Below are 25,649 nucleotides of genomic sequence, written 5' to 3'. Positions count from 1 at the left end.
TAGGATTCAGAATCAGCGGGAGCTACCCAATCCAACTCCAGGTGGAAGTGAATCCGCAACCTGATTGGCCTGCTGGAGCAGCCAATCAGGCGGCTGGCAGAAGTGAATCTGCTACCTGATTGGCCTGTAGGAGCAGCCAATCAGGCTGCAGGCAGAAGTCAATCCATAATATAATTGGCCCACAGGTGTAGCCCTGAAGTAGCCAATCACGCAAGGCCCATTGTGTAAATAATGTATATAAGCAGATGGTTTGGGGAAAAGAGCCATTCGTCTTCTCTTCTCCTCCTTGATGACTATGAGCTGAATAAAGAGCATGAAATTCACTCTTGACTCTGAGTATATTTCACTGGCGACGAAGGTGGGATCCTGCTGAGCTGACCGCCACCACGCACTGCACCGCAGCACCGCCACCTGCTGCACCGCTGCATCGCACCGTGCATCCAGGCTTCAGCTCCAGGACCCAAGGAACCCAGAATGGCAACCGACAGCAGCTTCTCGCCATTCAAACCAGCATCAGGAGACTGGGAAGGGTACGCCGCCCGTTTCAACTTCCTCCTGCAAGCGAAAGAAGTCACCAACGATGCCATGAAGAGGGCGACATTCTTCAGCGTCTGTGGAGAGGAGACGTTTGAAATCGCCCGGGCTCTCCTTGCACCTAGAGATGTCGCTACCGTCTCTTACAAAACAATAATGGAACGGCTGAAGGAGCACTTCTCACCACAGCCCTCGGTGGTAGCTTGCCGAAATGCCTTCTACGCAAAGCGGCAAGCCCCGGGGGAAACCATAACTGGGTTTGTGACCTCCCTCCGCCAAGCCGCCCGGTTATGCAACTTCTCAGAATTGGAGAACATGCTTCGTGACCGCCTCGTCGGTGGCCTGAGGGACGAGATGTTGCAACGACGCCTCTACGCCAAAAAAGACCTCACGTTCCAGATTGCTCTGGAGGAAGCCCTGGCAACCGAAGCCGCCGAGAGGTCAACGCAAGAGGCACGACCGGCCCCGCCATCCCAACCGAGGGTCTACCACGAAGACCTCACCGACGAATCCGAATCTGACAGGGAGGAAGTACACCGAGTACAGCGGCGCACTCAAGCAGCACACACACCACAGCAGCCTCGACGAGAAGGAGGGAACTGTGCAAGCTGCGGGGAGAACCACGAGAGGAGGACCTGTCGTTTCCGCAACGCAGAGTGCAGGCAGTGCAGAAAATTGGGACACATCGCCCGGGTGTGTCGGGCTCGACTCACCCGTCGACAAGCATCAGATGACCGACCCAGGAGCCCCAGGTCACACGGCACCATGCACCAAGGCAACTCGACGGAGATCACGGACTACCAGGTATTCCAGTTGCCCCATCCCAGCACAGAGAAAATTTATATAGAGGTACAGATAGAGGGAGCCCCATGCCGCATGGAGCTGGACACGGGTTCAACTCTATCCATAATCTCGGCCCGAACATTAAGGGAACTGTGCCCTAATGGGGGTCCCAAACTAAGGCCGGCCCCATTCACCCTCCGGGACTTCCAGAAACGTAAGGTCCCTACTATGGGGGTGGGGACCTTCAGGGTGCAATATCGAGGGCGAAAGCAACAATTGGACTTGCTGGTAGTTAAGGGCCCCTACGTTAGCTTACTGGGACTGGCATGGTTTGGACCTCTGGGGCTAGCCGTTACCGGGGTGAACCGCACTAGCTTACAAGTGGACGTGGACGCCATATGCAAAGAGTTTCCAGGGGTTTTCGATGGGGCATTGGGACGATATACAGGACCCCCCATTGCCCTACAGCTGGACCCCGCTGTACGACCCATCAGGCACAAGGCCCGCCGGGTCCCGTTCGCCCTGAAACCCCGCATAGACGAGGAATTGGACCGGCTCGTGGAGCAAGGAGTGCTGGAGCCGGTGCCCAACGCCCCCTGGGAAACTCCAATTGTCACACCCGTCAAGCCTAACGGTTCGGTCCGCATCTGTGCAGACTACAAATGCACCATAAACAAGGCTCTCACGGCCCATGCATACCCAGTGCCAGTGGTCAGCCATGTCCTCGCCACCCTGGCTGGGTCAAAAATCTTTGGCAAACTGGACTTGGCCCAAGCGTATCAACAGTTGCCTGTGGACGAAGCCACAGCAGAGGCTCAGGCGATTGTGACGCACAGAGGGGCATTCAGAGTAAAGCGGCTGCAATTTGGCGTTAGCGTGGCACCAGGCATATTCCAGAATCTAATGGACTCTCTCCTTAAAGGGATTCCTGGCGTCACCCCCTTCTTCGATGATGTACTGATCGCCGGGCCCACACCAGAGGAATTTGAGGACCGCCTCCGCTCCGTCCTGCACCGTTTCCAGACGGCGGGCCTCAAGGTGAAGCGGGAAAAGTGTTTACTGGGAGTGCCGCAGGTGGACTTTCTGGGATTTAAGGTGGACGCAGAAGGGGTCCATCCAACCAGTGACAAGGTACGGGCCATTTGTGATGCCCCAGCGCCCAAGAGCAAGCCCGAACTTCAGTCATTCTTGGGACTATTGAACTTTTACCATGCCTTCCTTCCCCATAAGGCAGCGGTAGCGGAGCCCCTACACAGACTCCTAGATAAAAGGGCCCCTTGGGTGTGGGGCCAGCGACAAAGGGCCGCATTCCAGGCAGTCAAGGACTTGCTCGTCTCGAACTCGGTCTTAGCACACTTCGACGAGAGGCTGCCAGTGGTGCTGGCATGCGACGCCTCTCCCTATGGCATCGGCGCTGTCCTGGGACACCAACTCCCGGATGGAAGAGAGGTGCCGGTGGCATACTTCTCCCAGACGCTTGCTGCAGCCGAACGAAACTACTCACAGATTGACAAGGAGGGTCTGGCAATCGTGAAGGGCGTAAAAAAATTCCATGATTTCTTGTACGGGCGGCCCTTTACCATAGTGACTGACCACAAGCCGTTGCTTGGCCTGTTTGCCCCTGAGAAGCAGACCCACCAAGTGTTGTCTCCACGTGTCCTCAGGTGGTCAATTTTCCTTGCCGGCTACCAGTATGCACTAATCCACCGCCCTGGGAAGGCGATGGGCCACGCAGACGCCCTCAGCAGGCTACCACTACCAGAAACAGGCCCCGACCCAGTGCCTGCGCAAGAGGTTATGACCCTGGAGCTGCTTCCCGACCGACCCATTCAGGCACAAGAAGTTGCGCACCATTCCACAAAAGATAGGGTCATCTCCCGGGTCCTGGACTGGGTGTGGCGAGGATGGCCCAGCAGCAGCCCCGGGCCAGAATTCGCTGGCTACACAAACCGCAAACATGAACTGTCGGCCCACAAGGGGTGCCTGTTATGGGGAAGCAGGGTCGTTGTTCCCCAGCCCCTCCGCAAAAGGGTCCTCACAGCCCTACACGAGACACACCCAGGGGTAGTGAGGATGAAGGCCCTTGCCAGGAGTTATGTGTGGTGGCCGGGGATTGACAGAGAGATAGAGGCCTGGGTCCAACACTGCCACACCTGCCAAGAATCCCGCCCGGATCCCCCAAGGGCCCCAGTCCAGCCCTGGGAGTCCGCCCGACATCCATGGTCACGCTTGCACGTGGACTTCGCTGGCCCCTTCCAGGGAAAAACATTCTTCATAGTGGTGGATTCCTACACCAAATGGCTGGAGGTCGCACTGGTACCATCCACTTCTACGGCGGCAGCCATCCGGGTACTACGTAAGCTGTTTGCGACCCACGGGCTCCCTGACACCCTCGTCTCGGACAATGGAACCGCATTCACGTCAGAGGAGTTCCAGACCTTCACAGCGCAGAACGCCATCCGCCACATCCGCTCAGCACCATTCCACCCTGCCACCAATGGCCAAGCGGAGCGCATGGTGCGGACCACCAAGGACAGCCTCCGCCGCATGACACAAGGGGACTGGGAATACCGCCTTGCCGCATTTCTTCTAGCACAGCACAGCACCCCAAGCACAACGACGGGCCGGAGCCCAGCTGAATTACTAATGGGCCGGCGCCTTGCAACTAGACTGGACCGACTTCACCCCGACAGAGCTCAGGATGAGGTAGTGGTGGGGAAAGGCAGGAACCCCCGGACATTTGTGGCCCAGGACCCAGTGTATGCAAAGAATTTTGGGGCAGGCCCAGCATGGGTACCCGCCACAGTCACCAAGGTGACCGGTCCCGTGTCGTACGAGGTACTAACGGAAGGGGGGCAATGTTGGCGCCGCCACTGCGACCAGCTACGGCGACGATTCCCAGGAGGAACCCGGGAGGAGAGCGGGACAGAGGGGCCCCAAGGGGACAGCAGGGCAGTGAGGCCTGTAGAGCGAGAGGGGTGGGCAGGGGAAGCAGAAGCAGTAGGCACAGAGGGGCGCCCCGAGGCTGGAAGGACACCGGAACCAGAGCTACAACCTAGTGGTTCAGTGGCGCCAGACCAGACAGCCCCGGCACAGCCAGCAGCCTCGGAACACGAGCCAGAACCAGAACCCCTGACCAAGGAACACCCCAGGCCACAACGCACACGGAGGCGGCCAGCAGACCTTGGGGACTACGAATGCAACTTCCCGGGCAGGACTGGAACTTAGAGGGGAGGGGTGTTATGTACTGAGCTGAATCCTAGAACAATAGGATTCAGAATCAGCGGGAGCTACCCAATCCAACTCCAGGTTGAAGTGAATCCGCAACCTGATTGGCCTGCTGGAGCAGCCAATCAGGCGGCTGGCAGAAGTGAATCTGCTACCTGATTGGCCTGTAGGAGCAGCCAATCAGGCTGCAGGCAGAAGTCAATCCATAATATAATTGGCCCACAGGTGTAGCCCTGAAGTAGCCAATCACGCAAGGCCCATTGTGTAAATAATGTATATAAGCAGATGGTTTGGGGAAAAGAGCCATTCGTCTTCTCTTCTCCTCCTTGATGACTATGAGCTGAATAAAGAGCATGAAATTCACTCTTGACTCTGAGTATATTTCATGTATATAAATGCTTCACTGAATGTGAGAAAGAGACAGAGGGAGAGAGTTGTGGACTGTGTGCCGAGCGAGTGTTTGTGGTTTGTGTGGTGAGTTGTAGTTGTGTATGGGAGAGGATTCATTGGCAACATAAGTGAAGGGATGGAGAGCTGAGAAAGTGGATCCTCAGGCCACAAAATATTAACTCCCCTTGTGGCTAAGGAGTCCTGTGGCTCCTTTGGGACAGGAGCCCTTTCTGTGAAAGCCAAGGATGGCTCCTCTCCTCCATACTTCTGTGGCTTAGTGAGTTACATGTGCTTCTTCCTGTATTACATCACAAAGCAATAAGGAGCTCAGCTGGTCTTCATTCTAGTGTCAACTGGGCATTTGATCTGCTGGATCAAACCAATGGCCTGTCTAGCCCAGCATCCTGCTCTCACAGGGGACAGCCCAGATCCCTGTGGAAAACCCGCCAGCAGGATTTGAGCACAAGAGCAACTCTCCCCCCTCCTGTATACCAGTAACTGGTATTCAGAAGCATCGCTGGCTCCCACTGTGGAGGCAGATCATAGCCATCATGGCTGATAGCCACTGATAGACCTCTCCTCCAACGAATTCATCTAATCCTCTTTTCAAGCTATCTAGGTTGGTGGCCATCACTGCCTCCTGTGGGAGCGAGTTCTATAATTTAACTTCTTTTGTTGTAAAAACAGTTTGGTGGTTTGTTGTGGAGTGGAGCAGACTGCAAAGGAAGCAAAGGCACGCTGCGTGCCAGGGAGGGAAGAAGCAGAGAAGGTGGTGATGGCAGCCCTCCCCCCCCAAAAAAAAATATTGGCAGGTACTATGCTGGCGGGGGTCCTGCAGAGAGAATTGAGGAGATCAGGACAAAACCACATTGCTTGATTCATCAAAGAGAAGCTGGCACCACTTCTGGCCAGCTTTTGTTGGGTCTTTTTCGTGTGTATGAATGTGCCCTGCCCTCTTTGGCTTTGGTGCAAGACTGGGCAGCTGCATATCTTTGTACAGGACCTTGTACTTCTCCCGATGACGAGCAGAAGCTGCCTCATATTGAGCCAGTCCCATTGGTCCGTCTAGTTCAGTGAAGTCTACACTGACTGTTGCTGGCATCTGTCTGTCTCGGGAGATAACGGCAGAATGCAGTTTTAGGAGTGAAGTCAAACCATTGGAGAGTTGCAGCGCCTGCTGTGGCTGTAGAGACCGATATGGGAGAGACATGTTTTGTTGCAGCTGGGGCAGATGAAGGCACAACGGCATTTCTTCTCTCTGCGTTCCTCCCAGCGGTCATTCATCCTCTGGTCCAGTGTTTCTCAACCTTTTTTGGGCCACGGCACACTTGTTCCGTGAAAAAAATCACGAGGCACACCACCATTAAAAAAGTTTAAAAAATTAACTCTGTGCCGCCCTATATTATAATTATGACTGTAAGAAACACTTGCCAAATATTGCTTTCCGGTGGGTCAGTGCTGTTTATTGGCAGCCGCCAGGCTCGTTTGCACTGAGCTTTGGGAAAGAGGAGGAGAAATATTGCTTTCCGGCTGGTCAGTGTTGGGTATTGGCGGCCGCCAGGCACGTGACAATGCAAATCGCCCTTCTCGTCGTGGCACGTCGCGGCACACCAGCCAGCGTCTCGCGGCACACTAGTGTGCCGCAGAACAGTGGTTGAGAAACGCTGCTCTGGTCACTGCTGTGGGTGCATGACCTGTTTGTCTCCAGGCACTGCGGTCATCTGCAGGGGATTCCCACATGGTGGGGTTGATGTTGCCAGCCTTTGTGTCACTTTTGCTGACATCTTTGTAACACTGTAACTCTGTTTAGACAGTCTACACCAGGCATCCTCAAACTTCAGCCCTCCAGATGTTTTGGACTACAATTCCCATCTTCCCCGACCACTGGTCCTGCTAGCTAGGGATCATGGGAGTTGTAGGCCAAAACATCTGGAGGGCCGCAGTTTGGGGATGCCTAGTCTACACCATGGGTAGGCAAACTAGGGGCCGGGGGCCGGATCAGGCCCAATTGCCTTCTAAATCTGGCCTGCGGACGGTCTGGGGATCAGCATGTTTTTACATGAGTAGAATGTGTGCTTTTATTTAAAATGCATCTCTGGGTTATTTGTGGGGCATAAAAATGTGTTCATTTCCCCCCCCCTTCAAAATAGAGTCCGGCCCCCCACAAGGTCTGAGGGACAGTGGACTGGCCCCCTGCTGAAAAAGTTTGCTGACCCCTGGTCTACACTGACTGACATATATGGTGCTTTATGTTAGACTACAGTGCTTCTCAAACTTGAGTCCCCAGCTCTTGTTGAACTACAACTCCCATCATCCCTGAGCACTCGTCTTGCTGTCTAGGGACGACAGGAGTTGTAGTCCCAAAACAGCTGGGGACCCAAGTTTGAGAAACCCTGTGCTAGAGGTATAGCTGGCCACCAAGCCATTGATTCTCTTCTTTCTCTGTGTTTTTGACAGGTCCCTGGGTATCGGCAAGAGCGGGTGGAGAAGGGCTTGAAGCTCTTTGCCCAACTCATCAACAACAAGGTCTTCCTCCTGTCCTTCATCCGCACCCTGGAGTCCCAGCGCAGCTTCTCCATGCGAGACCGTGGCAACGTGGCCTCCCTCATCATGACGGTGCTGCAGAGTAAGCTGGAATATGCTACAGATGTCCTCAAGCAGCTCCTGGCAGATCTCATAGACAAAAACCTGGAGAGCAAAAACCATCCCAAACTACTGCTTCGGAGGTAAGCCCTGGAGCAAGTGGTTGTTGCTGCTCATTAAATTTTCCACAAAAAGTGACACTAAGATCATTGCAAGCATTAAAACCGAGCACAGGATGCCCGCAACTTATACACATTTAACTTGGGCAATTTCTTTTTTTATAATATTTTATTAAGTTTCCATTTCCTAATATATAAACACATCCATATTACTCACATTAAATTTTTGCTTGCATGAGCTGGTCAACCCCCCTCCCTCTCCGCCGCCTTGTGGTTACCATAATTTCTATCTATTTCATCGCATCTGTACCTCTTCCTCCTTACATTTCAATTTTTACATTTTAAATAAATAGAAAAAGGCATAAATCATAAACATTACAAATCTTCTTAAATCAATCCTGCTTGTGTTGTTCATTGTTTGCAATTGTCCTTCAGATATTGTATAAATTTACTCCAGTCTTTTTTTGGAAAGCTTGATCACACTGGTTTCGGATTTTCCTAATTAGCTTCGCTAGTTGTGCATATTCCATCATCTTCATCCACCATTCTTCAGCCGTTGGTAATTCCGGTTGTTTCCATTTTGGGACTTAACTTGTGCAGTTTCAACTATATTGTCATAGACTGGTTGGACACAGAGGAGTGGTGGGAGGCACCCGCTGGAGAACCACCAAGGGAAGAAGGCTCAGAGCCAGGGGAGCGGTGGTGGGACGATGGCAAGTGGTCAGAGGGAGAAGACTGGGAAGAGATGGTGTCGGAGGCTGGAGAGGCAACAGGGCTTAGTGAGCAGGAAAAGGCTGTGGCAGACAGAAATCCTGATTCAGGAGAAGAGGGAGGCCAAGAGGCAGAGATGAATCAGGCTGCTGAAGAAGCCAGGGTGTTTTCCTCCACCAGGAGAGGTATGAAGAAGGAGGAGCAAAGGCAGGCATGCCGGCGCAGTCTCAGAATGCTGGGGAAAGACCCGGGAGAGGAGGAGAATTAGGCAGCTGTAGGAAGGCAGGGACCTTCAGTTTCCGCAACTGCCTCATAGGAGCAAGACCTACTGAAGAAGAGTTGCTGAGCTCATTCGGGCTGGCACTCTTGTTGTGAAAGCCCCATATTCTGTTTGTTTTTGCCTGTGGCCTACTGGGCAATGGTGAGGCCTACTCATTTTCCCCTGCTGGGCAATGCTGAGACCTACTCAGTTTTCCCTGTCCCACCCCACCCCACCCCACCACTGCTTTGGCTGACTCAGGGTCCTCCCCTCCCCCATGGCTATGTGTTTTCCCCTCCCTTTGTTGTGCCTCATCCCTGTGCCCCCCCCCATTGTGAAAGGCCCTGTTCTGATTGTTTTTGCCTGTGGCCTACTGAATGTAGGTGAGGCCTACTCAGTTTTCACTGCTTGGCAATGATGCGGTCTATTGAAAAAGCTGGGCCTTGTTGCTGCCAAAGACTGTTTTCAGTTGGTTGCTGTGGAATTTTGTGGTGTCATCTGGTGGTGCAGCTTTGGAGGCAGCGGGGTGCGATCTGCCTTTCTATTGGATGCTGCTGGATTAAAAACTGGATTGCTACTGAAATTTGTCTTATTATTCTCAACTTAAAACTTTCTAAAAATTATTCCTTTACCTGGCCAGAGCTCTTGGAATCTTTTCATTTGATTTAGATCCCTCCCTGATGGGCATGGAACATTGTGGCCAAATTTGTAACATTACAGTTCAGCAGTTATGGAGAAAGGCTGTGTCCTCCGCGCGTGCAATGCCTATATATATATATATATATATATATATATATATATATATATATATATATATATATATATAGTTTTGTAAATATCTCTTAAACATATCCCATTTTTGAATAAATGATTGTTTTGTATTACCTCTTTTAAACAATTAATTATTATTATGCCTATTAATCAATTGTCTATTAATCAATTGTGCCATTTCTGCGTATTCTAGTCATTTGTTCTGCCATTCCGATAATGTTGAAAGTTTTTCCCCTTTCCAGTTCATGATGCATATAGAAAAATTTCTTTAAAAATCGGCAGATCCAGTTTTTCTAATAAAGAGTTAACTTCACCCACTCCGTGTGATTTACTGCCGGCCTGCTCCTGTCATATATGTGGGCAAGGTGGGGATACTGTCACAAGATCTTGTGGGAAGTCAGATTGTCCTGTGAGATCTTCTCTAATACTCCCAAGGCTGGTGCACTGAGAAGCAAATCCGCAAACTTTTTAAGCTCTTTCCAGGCTGGATCTGCTTGAGGTTACTCAGTGCGGAAAGAGCTTTTAAGCTCTTGGTTGTGCTTCTTGGACAAGGCCCACTTAGCACACCAGATCTTGTGAGAGGTCATGGGGTGATCTGACTTCCCACAGTATCTCATGAGAGCACCCCCACTGCTGCCAGTGTTAGTGGGCCTTGTCTGTGATTAAAGAGTGTCTGGTCACGGCTAATGAGCAGCTGCCACATTTCACCAGATCTAAAACTCAAGGCAAACCCCATAGAGAAATTCAGACAGGGAGAATGTTATCCCTCTCAAATTCCAATTATGAAACCTCTTTCCCCCCCCCCTTTTTGTCAGCGGTTTCCGTGTAAATTCAAAATCCGAATGATTGGCGTAGGAGGGCATGACAAAACAGGCAAGGAGATGTGTTCTTCTGGGGCTCTGCCTAGTTAATTTTTTTCTCCGCATTCCTTCTAGGACAGAATCTGTTGCTGAGAAGATGCTCACTAACTGGTTCACCTTCCTGCTCTACAAGTTTCTCAAGGTAAGAAGAACCAGTTTTGGTGACAACTTCACACTTAAACATTCACTGGACTGTTATTTCATTATTTGGATACCCTGGTTGTTGTTGTTTTTAAGCAGTGGGCTTAGTATGGATTTCGGCTGTTGTTCTTAACATTGTTTGGTTTCACTGAGTAACCTAAGTTGGTTAGAAAAACAGGGGAAAACATTGTGACAAGAAGGGACCAAGGAACAATACCATGGGAAGCTGAGATTGTAATTTTATAGAATCATAGAATTGTAGAGTTGGAAGGGGCCCAAGAGGGTCATCTAGTCCAACCCATTGCAATCTTCTTCTTCTTTGAAGATCACTCATAGCCAAGTAAGATTGTCTTCCATAAACATGGTTTTAACAAGGAGTCCGTAAGTGACTGTGGAGGCCAATTCTGGATCCAAACATCCTTCCACAGTGGGGACATTGGTTTCCGGGCGGAAGTTGATCACGGTGTGGATTTGCCAAGCGTGCCTTCCTCTTAGTTCATTTCTCCCTTGCGTCCTGAGATCGAGTGTCTTCAAAGCCCATGACACCTTTGGTAAAGCCTGTTCTCCAACTGGAGCGCTCGCAGGCCAGTGTTTCCCAGTTGTCGGTGTTTGTACTACATTTTTTTTTAGATTTGTCTTGAGACAGTCTTTAAACCTCTTTTGTTGACCATCAGCATTACGCTTTCCATTTTTACGTTCGGAATAGAGTAGTTGCTTTGGAAGACATCCGCACACAGCTCTTCCCTCTGTGCATATGATGTGAAATGAGATTTAAAGCATAACAAAGTAACCAGAAACTGCTTGTTTAATATTTGCTACTGTTAGCATTATTATGAATCAATCGCCCTTCCACAAACGTGTCTCAAGGCAATGTACAAAATACTGTAAAAACAGAAAACATTCACGTCCAGATCAATAAATAAATAAACACTAAAAAAAAATCACACTGTTTTACAGAGATAAGAAGTAACGTATTCATTGCTGTGAGGGACAGGGGATATCGCGAAGTCCCTCCCCTCCTGAGTTCAAGCCCATCCCCGAGCACAGGGGAAAGCAGAGAGAGTTCCGATTCCAGTGGGGAAGCAGGAAGTCGTGTCCGAGGCTCAGGCAAGGTAGCGGAGCCAGGGTCCCAGGTGGGACAGGAAGGGGCAAATAAGGGGGGGAGACCCATCCCCCCAACTCCGGAATTGCGCAGAAAGCGGAGGGGAAAGAGGATGGGTCTACCCAGGCTTTTGTGTTGGAGAAAGACGCGCCAAAAGCCATTCGGAGGTTCTGAACCCGACTGAACACATAGCTCCGTGTAAATAGCAATGACTTCAGCACTGTAAATACGCAGCACCAATAAAAGAATAAAATGCAGAGCTGTGTAGAGTCGTTACTCTGAAGTAGCCCGCTCCGGCCACTGTGACAGCAACCTCCGAATCCTTTTTTGGGCTACTTTGGAGTTGCCAGGATGAGTGCATCAGAGGCGGAGAAATGGCGGCAGATCGCGGAGAAAGCCCAACAGGACCTGCAGCAACTGGCACTGCAGGCACAGGGGGAATTAAAGGCAGCTAAAGAAGAAACCAAGAAGGTCCAGGAGGACCGGCTACAACTTGCGGAACAGGTGAGAGCGCTTCAGGAAAAAGAGCAGCAATTAAGGGCGGTGGCGGTAGAGCTCCAAAACAAGTTGGATGCCGAGAAAAACAAGGCGGGAGGGGCCCCCCAACTCCAAGTGCTGCCAGGAAGGAGAGCGGGGACCCTAGTAAGCAAGTTCAATGGAGACCCGAGGGAATATCATGGCTTTGAGACTGAGATCGTGTATGCTCTTGAGCTGCACCATGATGAGTTCCCTGATGATGAGCACAGGGTAGCGTTTATTGTGGAACACCTTACAGGGGCAGCCAGGGAGTGGCTAAGACCGTTAATCGCGACAAAAAATCCTTGCATGAAGAATGTCAAACTATTTCTAGAGGCTTTAAAAACTATGTATGCGTCCGATAGCCATATGGACCAGACCAAGGAGGAACTGCATAATTTAAGGCAAAGAACAATGACAGTTCGCGAATATTGGGCGAGATTCACCATGCTAGTGCACAGACTGGGGTGGGAACTGCACTCGCCTCCGATGGAAGCGGCGTTCTACCTGGGGTTGAATGAGGATGTGAAAGATGAGCTCTCGAGAGGTCCAAAGCCCAGTAATATGGATCAGCTGAGCAAAGCGGCTCTGGCGGTGGGGGTGAGACAGGAATCCCGGTGGAACGACAAGCAAGCAACGCGCGCAAAGCGGGCTTGGTTCCCACGGTCGCAGGAGAAGCCACTCCCCCAACAGCCATCTCACGCCATGCCAGGGGCCAGCCAGGACCAGGAACCCATGCAAATTGATAGCGCGCGCGGGGGGGCTTTTCAAACCCCAGCGGCGACAAGACGCAAGGAGGGAAGGGGCGGGAATTGCTTTCTCTGCAACTCCCCCCAGCATCTCGTCAGAGACTGCCCACATCGCAGAGAGTGGCAAGGAAAGGCGGGAACGGTTGTGCCCTCCCCCACTGACGCAGCACCACAGCAGGGAAACGGGAAAGCCTGGTTGCAGGAGACAAGGGGCAGCAGCCAGGCGCAGTCAACAGACAACAGCCCCAGCCCGCCCACCCGCACAGCGCGGAGCAGAGCCAGCCCACCCCTCCCAGAGCAGGAGTGGTTCTAGAAGTGACGCTAACACTCCCAAATGGCTATCCCCTGACGGTCCTCGCCTTAATTGACAGTGGTGCATCAGCCAACTTCTTCTCGAGAAACTTTGCAGAAGAGCACCAGATCCAGCTTCTGCAGCTGGACTTTCCCCTGCACGTAGCCACCATTGACGGCAGGGAGTTGCTGGGAGGGGCCATCACTCATCAAACCCCCCCCATGAGAATGACGGTGGGAAGGCACTCAGAGACACTGGCATTCAACGTCACCACCATCTCAGACCCCCCCCCATCGTCTTGGGCATGAGCTGGCTGGCGCGCCACGACCCCTCCATCAGTTGGCACCAGAGATTCATCACATTTGGGTCGGACTTTTGTCTGGAACATTGCATGCAGCACCAACCAGGGGAGGGGCCTCCAATAGCCACGGTGGCCACCATGCACGTCAAGGGGGGTGAGGCGATACCCAAACCATACTGGGACCTGCAGGAGGTCTTCAGCGAAGCGGAGTCCGACCACCTACCCCCACACAGGTCTTTTGACTGCCAGATCAACCTGGTGCCAGGGGCAACGATACCCCCAGCCAAGCTGTACACCATGTCAGATCAGGAACTGGAGGATCTGCGTGCGTTTATAGACAAGAACCTCAAACGGGGGTTCATCAGAGAAAGCAAGGCAGCAGATTAACTCCAGTTAAGTTAGCTAAAATGTATAGAATGAGTGATAAAAGTTGCTGGAAATGTAAAGAGAAAGATGGTGAATTTTATCATATGTGGTGGACATGCGAAAAAGTTAAAAGATTTTGGGAAAGTTTATATAATGAATTGAAAAAGATGTTTAGATATACCTTCCCAAAAAAACCAGAAGCATTTTTGTTAGGAATAATAGGAGGAGAGATTAGAAAAGAAGATCAAACACTGTTTATGTATGCAACAACCGCGGCTAGGACTTTGTTAGCCCAAAAATGGAAACTACAGGAATTACCTACAATTGTGGAGTGGCAGATAAAAATGATGGACTATGCTGAACTTGCTAGATTGACATGCAAGATTCGTGACCAGGGGGAGACAAGGTTTCAAAAGGACTGGAGTAAATATGTGGACTATATGGAGAAAAACTGTAGATCATTAAAAACTCTCGCAGGATTAAAATAAACCTTACGAATTGACCAATATGTTAAAAAAGGAACTGCAAAAAAGGGAATTAACAAGAAAACCGCATGAAGGGAGGGGGGGAAGTCATAGCTCGGCGGAGCAAGGTAAAAGATGTGAATATAAGATTTTGTATAAAAGATTGGTTTTGTTAATTTGTTGAATTTGGAAAATCGGAATAAAATGTATTTTAAAAAAAAGAGAAAGCAAGGCAGCAGGGGGCAGCCCGGTCTTCTGGGTGGACAAGAAAGACACGCAACAGCGCCGTCTGGTGGTGGATTTTAGACGGCTCAATTCAGTGACAGAGCCAGTGGCTTTCCCCATGCCCAGAGTGGACGATCTCCTGACAGCGGCACGCAGGGGCAAGATTTTCACCAAGCTAGACCTGAGGGGGGCGTACAACTTGATCAGGATCCGGGAAGGCGATGAGTGGAAAACCACGATGTTCACGCCTCTGGGCTCTTTTGAATATCTGGTGATGCCCTTCGGGTTGCAAGGGGGCTCAGCATGCTTCCAGGCCTTCATGCACCACGTCCTGGGGTCCCTCCTCTTCAAGAACTGCTTGGTCTTCCTGGATGACATCCTTATCTATTCCAATGACCCAGTGCAACATGTGAAGGATGTCAGGGAGGTGTTGCAGCGCCTGAAGGAGAACCACCTGTATGTGAAGCTGGAGAAGTGCAAGTTTCACACCAGGGAAGTAGACTTCCTGGGCTACAAACTGTCAGACAAGGGGCTGGCGATGGACAAGGACAAGGTGCAGGCCATCCTGGACTGGCACAGCCCCAGGACGCGCAAAGATGCCCAACGCCTCCTAGGCTTCGCCAACTTCTACAGGAAATTCATCAAGAACTTTTCGCGGGTTACGGCTCCCATCACGGACTGCCTGAGAGGCAAGCAGAAGTTCAGGTGGACACCAGAGGCGCAAGCAGCGTTCGAAAGCCTCAAGAGGGTGTTCGCTTCAGACCAAAACCTGTTCCACGTGGTGCAGGATGCGCCCCTACGCGTGGAAACAGACGCTTCAGACAGGGCTTTGGGAGCGATCCTGTTGCAACTGGACGCCAACAGAGAGTGGAGACCTTGTGCCTTCTTCTCCAGGAAGCTGACCCAGCCGGAGCGCAACTACACGGTGTTTGATAGGGAACTTCTTGCGATCCACGCTGCTTTCCAGCACTGGCGACACTTCCTGGTGGGCGCCAAGCACCCCATCCAGGTGTGCACAGACCACAAGAACCTGGAGTTCTGGAGAACAGCCAGGGTGCTCAACCAGCGGCAGATACGGTGGGCAGAGTTCTTCTCGAACTTCAACTTCTCCATCCACTACATCCCGGGGGAGCAGAATGTCAGGGCGGATGCCCTCTCCCGCAAACCAGAGTACATGGAGCAGGAGTTGCCACCAGCACCCAGGCACATCTTCCCCCCATCAGCATGGTCCTGCGGAGCAGCAGTGGTGAGCGAGGCAGAACTCACAGCACTGACAGCAGCTGATGACTTTGCCACCCGCATCTTCAGAGAACTGAGAGGGGGGAGGGAGCAGGCAAAAGACTTTGCAGAACGCAGGGGGCTGCTTTTCTACAAGGGGGCACTGTACCTGCCCACCACCCAGCTTAGACGTAAGGTCCTCAAGCAGATGCACGACAACCCAACGGCGGGTCATTTTGGAAGGGACAAAACTGCTCACCTAGTCATGAGACACTTCTGGTGGCCAGGGGTGCGGGAAGATGTTAGAGACTATGTACGGGGCTGTGACACCTGCCAGCGGGCAAAGGTAGTCAGAGCAGCCCCAGCAGGATTGCTGGAGCCCTTAGCCACACCACACAGGCCGTGGGAAGTGGTGTCCATGGACTTCATCACGGACCTGCCGGCGTCCAGGGGCAAGACCGCAGTGTTGGTGGTGGTGGACCTTATGTCCAAAATGTGCCACTTTATACCGTGTGCCAGGGCGGTCTCTGCAGAAGAGACAGCCAAACTGTTTGTTGAACTCGTATTCAGACTGCATGGATTACCTTTAAGGGTTATTTCGGATCGTGGCCGCCAATTTGTTTCCAGGTTCTGGAGGCGGCTCATGAGCCTCCTGCAGGTGGAGGTCAGCTTATCGACGGCGAGACACTCGCAGACCAACGGACAGGCGGAGAGGGTCAACGCCATTCTGCAGCAGTACCTAAGATGCTACGTCAGCCAGAGACAAACGGACTGGGTGGATCGCCTGCCACTGGCAGAATTTGCCTACAATAATGCAGTGCACGTCTCCACAGGGGTGTCGCCCTTTAAGGCCAATTATGGGCGCGACCTCAGATCTTTCCCGGAGAGGGAGGGGGAGGAGGAGGAGGAGGAGGAGGGCCCACTGGCAGAGGAACTGGAGACGGTGCACCAGCAGCTCAGAGAACACTTGGAGAGGGCCAAGGAAGCGTACAAGAAGGGGGCAGATCGCCACAGGCAACAAGGGGAGGTCATCAGGGTGGGGGACAAGGTTTGGTTGTCCTCGGAGGGCCTTCCCATTAGAGGGAGGTGCAAAAAGCTGGCGCCCAGACGGCTGGGCCCCTTCACGGTCACGCAACAGGTCAATCCGGTGGCCTTCAGATTGGCACTACCAGAGGACATGAGGATGCATCCAGTGTTTCATAGATCGCTGCTGTCGCCGTACAGGGAAAGCAGCAGGCTCCGAGACAGCGAACAAACCCCCAAGGGAGGGGGGGGAGAGAGAAGGCAGGGAGCAACTCAATGAGGCCACGGCCATCCTTGATTCACGGAGAGGGGTGGGGGGCCTGGAGTACCTCATGGCATGGGAGGATGCTCCACCGTCACAGAATAAATGGGTCCCAGCCACTCAGATACAGGAGGAATTCTTGGTGGAAGAATTTCACGCCCTCTTTCCCCACAGACCCAAGCCCTGGCACATGGAAAGGGAGGGGGAGGGGGAGGGGGAGGAAGTACTGGAGAGCAGTTCACCATGGGGATGGGAAGCGGAGTTTGAGGAACCAGAGGAAGAAGTATGGGCGTCGCCGAGATCCACCCAGTCAGAGGAAGAAGCAGACTGGCAGCACATTTTTACCCCCACCAGCTCTGACGCCACGGACTTTTTGGGATTCCAGTCCTCCCAGGCGGAAGGGGGGGGCTCGCAGGACTGGGGGGAGGTGTTCACACCAACGGGCTCGGAAAGTACTGAGTTCTTAGGCTTCCAGTCGTCACCGACACCTGGGGGGGGACCTGGGGAGGGGAGAAGGGGAGCTTGGGAGGGGGGTGGATGTGAGGGACAGGGGATATCGCGAAGTCCCTCCCCTCCTGAGTTCAAGCCCATCCCCGAGCACAGGGGAAAGCAGAGAGAGTTCCGATTCCAGTGGGGAAGCAGGAAGTCGTGTCCGAGGCTCAGGCAAGGTAGCGGAGCCAGGGTCCCAGGTGGGACAGGAAGGGGCAAATAAGGGGGGGAGACCCATCCCCCCAACTCCGGAATTGCGCAGAAAGCGGAGGGGAAAGAGGATGGGTCTACCCAGGCTTTTGTGTTGGAGAAAGACGCGCCAAAAGCCATTCGGAGGTTCTGAACCCGACTGAACACATAGCTCCGTGTAAATAGCAATGACTTCAGCACTGTAAATACGCAGCACCAATAAAAGAATAAAATGCAGAGCTGTGTAGAGTCATTACTCTGAAGTAGCCCGCTCCGGCCACTGTGACAGCTGCATTTATATATCCCCTTTTCTCCAGGGAGCTCAAGGTAGCGTACGTGGTTTCCCTCCTCCTCCTCCTCCTCCTCCTCCTCCTCCTCCTCCTCCTCCTCCATTAATCCCCACAACAACCCAGTGAGGTAGGGCAGGCTGAGAGGCAGGGACTGGCCCAGTGTCACCCAGTGAGCTTCACAGCTGAGTGAGGATTCAAACCCTGGTCTCCCAGGCCCTAGTCTGACTCTCTAACCACTATATCACACTTTATTTGGTGGTCCAAGGACTGCCGTCTTTCTTTTTAAAACATTTTTCACTGTGGACTTAACTAGATTATCCAAAGTTAACAAAGAAATCAGGCAGCCCTCAGGCCACCTCATAAATTCTGCTTACGAGTGTATCTTTGATACTCCCCCTGGCAGGATGGTTCTGATTGGAGTGTAATAATCCACATATTTACATTCTGATCAACACGTGAATCTGAGACCCCAAGATGGGTTTTTTTTGGGGGGGGGGTTCTCTTAATGAGAAGGAAACAAAAATCCCTCTCACCTCCCTAGCTCAGACGCAAATTTCAAGGTTCTTTACACATGTTCAGACGCTCTCAGCTGCCCTCGCAATTGCAGTAAGAGAACAAAAAACCTAACAGCAATCCTTAACAAATTAAATTACTAGGTTATAATAAATCACGGCTTAATGAATTATACTTAAGCAAATGTTTATGCTATCAAAGCCTCAGCAAAGGTGACGTCTTGAGAGTTCGAAGCGTGGGGTAATTTACAGTTAAAATACTGTTCTTTATTACCATATATTCAATTTATGAGCAGTGTATCAAAATATACTCACCACATCACAATTTAAAACACTAATAACGCCTATCACTTGTTTTCTCTCTCCATATAATTAGGTGCAACAATATAAATAGGCTGACATATTCATGAGTCATAATATTATGCCCTTGTCATTTAAACACTGCGGATTCTTTCCCGGGTCTTTGCTTTGCCCCCCGTATTAGGCTACAGTTTATTTATATATTCTGAAAGCTGCGAGTGAAGATGAGGAGAGGCCATCTTTGTCATCTTTCAGCTTCCCATTACAGTAACACACTGGAACGAAAGTAGCCACACGAAACAGACAAGTGTGCCCTGGACTCAAACCCATCAATTACAATTGCATACTCTAATGCCCAAAAAACAATCAATGGAAGTTTGGAGTTGATTGCTTGTCTCTTTCCTTATGCCAGACCGTCCAAGTGCCCCTATATTCCAGGGACAGCCCCAGATTTACAAAAGCCATCCCAGTTTCTGATTTGATCCTGGAATGTCCTGCTTTTCCTTAGGACGTCCCTGCTTTCATCGGAGAAATGTCACAGGGTATGGAGTTATGTGACCCCTGAGCCAAGGAGATCATAAAATCATAGAACCATAGAATTGTAGAGTTGGAAGTGACCATGAGGGTCATCTAGACCAGGCATCCCCAAACTGCGGCCCTCCAGATGTTTTGGCCTACAGCTCCCATGATCCCTAGCTAAGAGGACCAGTGGTCAGGGATGATAGGAATTGTAGCCCAAAACATCTGGAGGGCCAAAGTTTGGGGATGCCTGATCTAGACCAACCCTCTCCAACGAAGGAATCTTTTGCCCAATTTGGGGCTGGAACCCATGACCCTCTGGTTAAGAGTCTCAGTAACAATACTACCCTTAGAATTGATATATTAACATATAATCATTTTTCAGTGTCTTCCTTTATTTAGACTTTGACTAATTTTCCTATTTATTAAATGTCTCCCAATATCCTCTTTTGTCCGTCTGCAAAACAATTCAAGATAAATCACAATTGCCATGCCTAGCCTTTTCTCACCATGGATTTTAACAGTTTATTCTTTTCAGTGTTCCGGAATGAACATTTGCTACAATACAATGCCTAAAAGGAACTAGTCCGGTACTGCAAAAAGTAGGCAGGCACAGGCCTTTCCAATTTAGCTGTAGCCTGAAAAGGAAATGGAAACATCAGAACGTGACAGTTTTATGAAATAATTATTTTCTCTGTCATGCAAAGCAGTTGTCCCTCCTCTCAGCAAGGAGCCAAAGGTTTGGAACAGCACTAAGGTTAGCAGATCTGGTGAGTGATCCAATGCAGGTTCTACTTGGGGTCAAGTACATCCCTGTGCTGCTTGCTCCTGAGGAAGTGCTACTTGGACCTCCCGGTTCCAGCAGTATTGACAGCCAGTCCGCTAGAGTTGTACACATGGCTTAGTGTAACTCCTTGTCTTTTTTGACCAAAAGTGTCAACGTGACACCAATGGAAAGCAACAGTCACCCCTTCACACAACCAATTACCGCCAGTCGTTTTTGCCGCCTCTGAAGCTGAATGGCTTAAGGAGACTTAAGTAGATGTCCCTCGTGCCGCCTATGATCCGCCACCTTTTGCAGCAGGAAAAAGTTTTGAAGGGCCCTGGAAGGTCGATTCGGTGGCTCCGGCTATCAGATTCCCATTTCCAGCTGAAAGTGGGGGAGAGAAAGGGAGGTGAGTCATGGAAAGCTTTGCTTTCATAATAGGCTATTTTATTTTCCCCACTCGGCTCCTTGTCTTCCTGCCTTTAGCCCGAAAAAAACGCGGGCAGATAAGGGCAATAGGCATCCGCCTCAGAAGCAATATGCTGCCAGGAGATAAGCTAATTAAGTGGCAGGCAGGTGTTAGAGCACAGGAAAGACCCCACTTGGGCTACAGAGGAGGGACCGGCTTCTTGGGGATTTGCAGAGCACAAAAATTGAAACCGTTCTCGTGGATTTCGGAGGAGCTGCTCAGGGAGGAGAGGCAGAAAACGCAGAGGAGAATCATGGGAAAGCAAAAAAGAGGAGCTGAGCTAGAAGGAACGCAGGTGGGACGCAGGTGGAACTATGGGGCAGGGCAGGGACTGATTGGCTTCAATTCTGAGCACACTTATGAGTCAATGTGCTTAGGATTCCTCTAGCCAATTCCTAGCAAACTCTTCCCTAGGTTTACTCCTGCCCCACTCCTTCCTTCATTTGTGCCCCACATTGAATTAAATATTGTAAGCGCCTGGAGACAGGGACCTTCTTCACTTGTACTTTGTGAACTGCTATGCATGGCGCTGTCCAAATAAATATTTGGCCGGTGTCACAGGGGCGTTAGCGGCTACTCTAGAGTAACGACTCTTCCACTCGTTGCCTTTTCATGATTTTATTGGTGCTGAGTATTTACAGTGCAGAGCAGTGCTATGTACATGATGTCAGTTAGGAGTCAGAACCTCCGAATGGATGTTCGCGCGTTTTCTTCCAGCAAAGTAGCCTCGGGATACTGAATCTCCGCCCCCGCCGTTTCCGGCACAATTCTGGGGTTGGTGGGATGGGCCTTCCTCCCTTGCTTCCCACTTCCCGTCTCCCGCTGGGCAGGGGCTCCGCTACCTTGCCTGAGCCTCGGACCCCACTTCCTGAGTCACCGCTTGAACTATCCCCCTCCCTGCTACTACTGGCGCTGGGCGATGAGCTGGTGTGCAGTATGGGAGGGACCTGCCTGTATCTCTTGTCCCTCACATCCGGGAAATACGAGGAAACAAGAAGTGCATTGAGATGGCTAATGTCATGGTTGGGATACCATGCCAAATCAATACACATTTATTTTTTGCATAATAGATCTTGAGTTGGCAGTTCTAGAGCCTACCTGCACATCCATGGCTTGGAGCTGTGATTTGACAACTTCCAGGAAGTGGGTGGAGCATGCAGGCAGACCCTCCAGGTGTCCCTATTTTCCAGGGACAGTACTAGATTTACAGAAGCTGTCTCATTTCTCATTTGATCCTGGAATGTCCCACTTTTCCTAAGGACGTCCCTATTTTCACCTGAGAAATGCTGGAGGGCTTGGACCCCCGAGCCAAGGAGATGAGTAACTATACAACCTTTAGAAGACATCTGAAGGCAGCCCTGGATCGGGAAGGTTTTCAATGTTTAATTATGCTGTTATATATGTTGGAAGCTGCTCAGAGTGGCTGGGACAACCCAGTCAGGTGGATGGGGTATAAATAATAAAATTATTGTTGTTGTTGTTGTTGTTGAATAGGACATTCCTATTTTCATCAGAGAAATGTTGGAGTGTATGTGCAGGTGGAGCGTGCTCTGAAAAGATGGCGGCGGCGATGGAGCCACCTCCTAGGACTTCTTTGCCAACTTTTCCTTCCCTGCAGGGATTTTCTCTCAGCTCTTCAGAGCCATGATGTGGGTGGAACAGAGCAGTGATGCAGGATGCAGTCTCCTCATCAACCCAATTGATTGTCTCTTCCTTCCTTCCTCCCTTCGCCTCACTGCAGGAATGTGCCGGCGAGCCTCTCTTCTCCCTCTTCTGTGCCATCAAGCAACAGATGGAGAAGGGCCCAATCGATGCCATCACTGGGGAAGCTCGCTACTCTCTTAGTGAGGACAAGCTGATCCGGCAGCAGATCGACTACAAGACCCTGGTGAGCGATGGGGCCATTGATGTACCTGGTGGAGGAAATTGGGGGTGGGACGGGACAAGGAGAATCATAGAACTGTAGAGTTGAGTTGGAAGGGACCCCAAGACTCACCTAGGCCAACCCACTGCAATGCAGGGATCACAGCTAAAGAATCCCTTCCAGGTGGCCATCGACCCTCAATTAAAAAACCTCCAGTGAAGGAGAGCCCACCACTTTCTGAGATAATCCACTCCATTGTTCAACAGTTCTCTTTTACCATCCGGAAGTGCTTCCTGATGTTTAGTCCAAATCTCCAGAAGAGAACAGCACTGTTATAAGAATTTTAAGGTCTTATATATATATAAAAATAGATGTTCATAAATGTACCAAACGAATACATACAAATATGTAAACCACGTGTCTGAACATAGCTGTCAAGTTCTTCCTTTTTTAAGGGGAATTTCCTAATGCTGAATTGGCTTCCTCACGAGAAAAGGGAAAACTTGACAGCTACCCCGGTATGTGTCTGAAACCCACTGAAAAGTCCTGAAACCATTTTCTCTCCCACAAAATGACCTCAAATATTTCTCTGCATGGTCGAAGGAAATGGGGGAAATCTCCCCATTGCCTCTGTGCTACAAATCCTGCCTTAAGGGCACATTTCAGGTGTGAATAGATTTTTAAAAATTTGGTGTGAATAGGGTGAGCCTGTGACCTGTGGCTTGGATCCAGGAATTAAGTAGTTATATAGTTATGGCATGCTGTGGTCCATGGGGACACGAAGAGTCAGACACGGCTAAACGACTAAAATAACAAAAGAGTGGCCAAAACCCAGATAATGCAATCGTGTAAATGGCAGACAGGAGATAAACAACACACTCGGGATTCTGTTTTAGACCGCCCCCTGTGATGTATGTATGATGTATTGGGGGAGGTGGTCCTGGGCTACACCCCTTCTGTGATGTATGTATGACGTTTCTGGGTGTGGTTTGGAGTTTGAGGGTGGGCAATTTAAAAGAAGTCTATATAAGGGTGGGCACACCTTTGTTCTGGGTTCCTCCTCTTTCCTGCTTGTGGTGAGTGAGGACCCTGTTTAATAAAGATCAGGCTTACTAGCTGCTTTGCTTCTCAATATTCTTTCGTTGGTCTCTGTTATTTCCTCCAACCAATAGAGAACCTACAAAAGGACTCTATATGGGCTCTAGGGTACCCCGTAAGGGGAAAAGAGCAGGTTTTTTTCTCATAACAGCACCAAACTGATGGCAAGGGAGAAAGAGGCTGAAATTCCTTATATGCTAAAAATAGCAAGGGCTCCTGAATATTGTTTAGGTAGGCAACAGGGCCTTGCAACAAAATGTTGCAGCACAGAGTACTCCTGCTCAGGGTGCCGTTGACCAGTTTTGCCCTTTCCCAGTCTGCTCCATTTCATTCCCTGCTCACAAACAACAGGCAATGATCACACACAGTTCCCCAGCCCCACCCATAAGGATTTTTGTACTTCTGCAGACATCAAGATCCCTCTGGCATGTTGATGCCCCCATGTTATTTCCTATGGAATCTCTTTTGCTCAAAGGAATCTCTGCTCTTCTCCTTCCAGGCTGGTGAATACAAAGGAGCCAGCGCTTCGGGTCAATGGTTGAATTCTTCCCTCCCCAAAAGCTGTCCTGTCCTTCCTTGCAGCTCTTTGATGCTAATCAGCTCTCCCTTTTATATCTCAAGGGCAGGCAAATCTACCCTGATAGGAATCTTAGCAGATTTGCAGAGATCCACTCCTCCCTAGAGATTAAAGAAGGGAAGTGAATGACAGGCTTCTATCTCCTTGCCACCCTCCTCCAGTCTCTTCCCTCCCCTTTCCCTAGCCATGTCTCTACAGTCTCTGATCTTTGAACAACAATAGCGATAATAAGAGCGGGTTTTTTTAAAAAAAAAGTTTGCCAGAAGATATAAGGAACATATGCTATAGAAAAGGACTTTCCATTGCTTGATGAAGTTTTTCTAGCGCCGAGGTGAAGCTTTCACCCAACACTTACTTCTCCAGCAATTTGAGTGGGTGTGAAATTGGGGGGGGGGCACTTTCTGCATCTATTCCTGGGGAGTGTGAAACCTACAGTTTGGGTGGTGTGTGTGTGTGTGCAGGAATTACTGTAGCTTACCTGCTTTAGAACATGAGTTTGACCAAACTGTGGGAGGCAGTGGAAGACAGGAATGCCTGGCGTGCTCTGGTCCATGGGGTCACAAAGAGTCGGACACGACTAAACAACAACAACCTGCTTTAGAACTTAAGAAGAGCCTGCTGGATCAGACCTATCTCATCAGGCATATCCTGTTCTCACCGTGGCCAACCAGATGCCTGGGGGAAACTGGCAAGTGGGATTCGAACACAAGAGCAACTCTCCCCTCCTGTTTGTTTCCAGCAACTGGTATTCAGAAGCATTGCTGACTCCAAATGTGGAGGCAGAGCCGAGCCATCGTGGCTGGTAGCCATCGATAGCCCTCTCCTCCACGAATTGGTCTAATCCTCTTTCAAAGCCAGCTGCTTTGGGTAGTTGCTTGGCTTCTGAAATATACTCGGAGTCGAGAGTGAATTTCATGCTCTTTATTCAGCTGGTAGTCATCAAGGAGAAGAAGAGAAGAATGCCCTTTTCCCAAAACCATCTGCTTATTTACATTATTTACACAATGGGCTTTGTGTGATTGGCTACTTCAGGGCTACACCTGTGGGCCAATCAGTTTGTGGATTGACTTCTGCCAGCCGTCTGATTGGCTGCTCCTGCAGGCCAATCAGGTTGCGGATTCACTTCCACCTGGAGTTGGATTGGGTGGCTCCTGCAGACCAATCAGACTGCTGATTCTGGATCCTATTGTTCTATGATTCAGCTCAGTACATAACAGCTTCCTGGGGGAGTGCACAGCATGAATCAGGAATTTCTTTTATCCATCCCGAATCTTCCAACATTCAGCTCCATTGGAGGTCCACTTCATTGGATCTCTGTTTACACACATACATTAAAAAGACTGGTTAAAGCAGTGATGCAGCTGTTACAACCAGCAACTCGTCGACGGTGCTCTTTCTCCTAAGATGGCCCAGTGGGGGCAATGCTATATGGTGCTACACTTATTTATTTATTTAGTTATTTATTTATTTATTTATTTATTTATTTATTTATTTATTTATTTATTGTGTTAGTCAACTATTGTAAATGACAGTCTCTAGATGACTTAAACCAGGGGTGGCCAACTCCCAAGAGACTACAATCTACTCACAGAGTTAAAAACTGGCAGTGATCTACCCCCTTTTTTGGGGTTCAGATCAAAGTTGTTTAGCTTTCTTTAGGGAGGAGGAAAGCCCCATTT

The 25,649-nt window shown here is 50.4% G+C and overlaps 1 protein-coding gene across 1 annotated transcript in view; it reads left to right on the top strand.

Moving 5' to 3' along the window:
- Positions 1-25,649, top strand: part of PLXNA4 (plexin A4) — a 584,028-nt gene that overhangs the window by 499,518 nt on the left and 58,861 nt on the right. The window contains exons 22-24 of the mRNA XM_060279222.1: positions 7,393-7,661; positions 10,314-10,380; positions 22,173-22,319. Of these exons, the coding sequence (XP_060135205.1) occupies positions 7,393-7,661; positions 10,314-10,380; positions 22,173-22,319 (483 nt within the window). The remainder of the gene's footprint in view (positions 1-7,392; positions 7,662-10,313; positions 10,381-22,172; positions 22,320-25,649) is intronic.

Source organism: Zootoca vivipara, chromosome 10 (genome assembly GCF_963506605.1).
Source record: "Zootoca vivipara chromosome 10, rZooViv1.1, whole genome shotgun sequence".
In the NCBI taxonomy this organism is placed as follows: Eukaryota; Metazoa; Chordata; class Lepidosauria; order Squamata; family Lacertidae; genus Zootoca; species Zootoca vivipara.
Note: the sequence above shows the minus strand (reverse complement) of the source record. Positions and strands in the feature narration are given on the sequence as shown.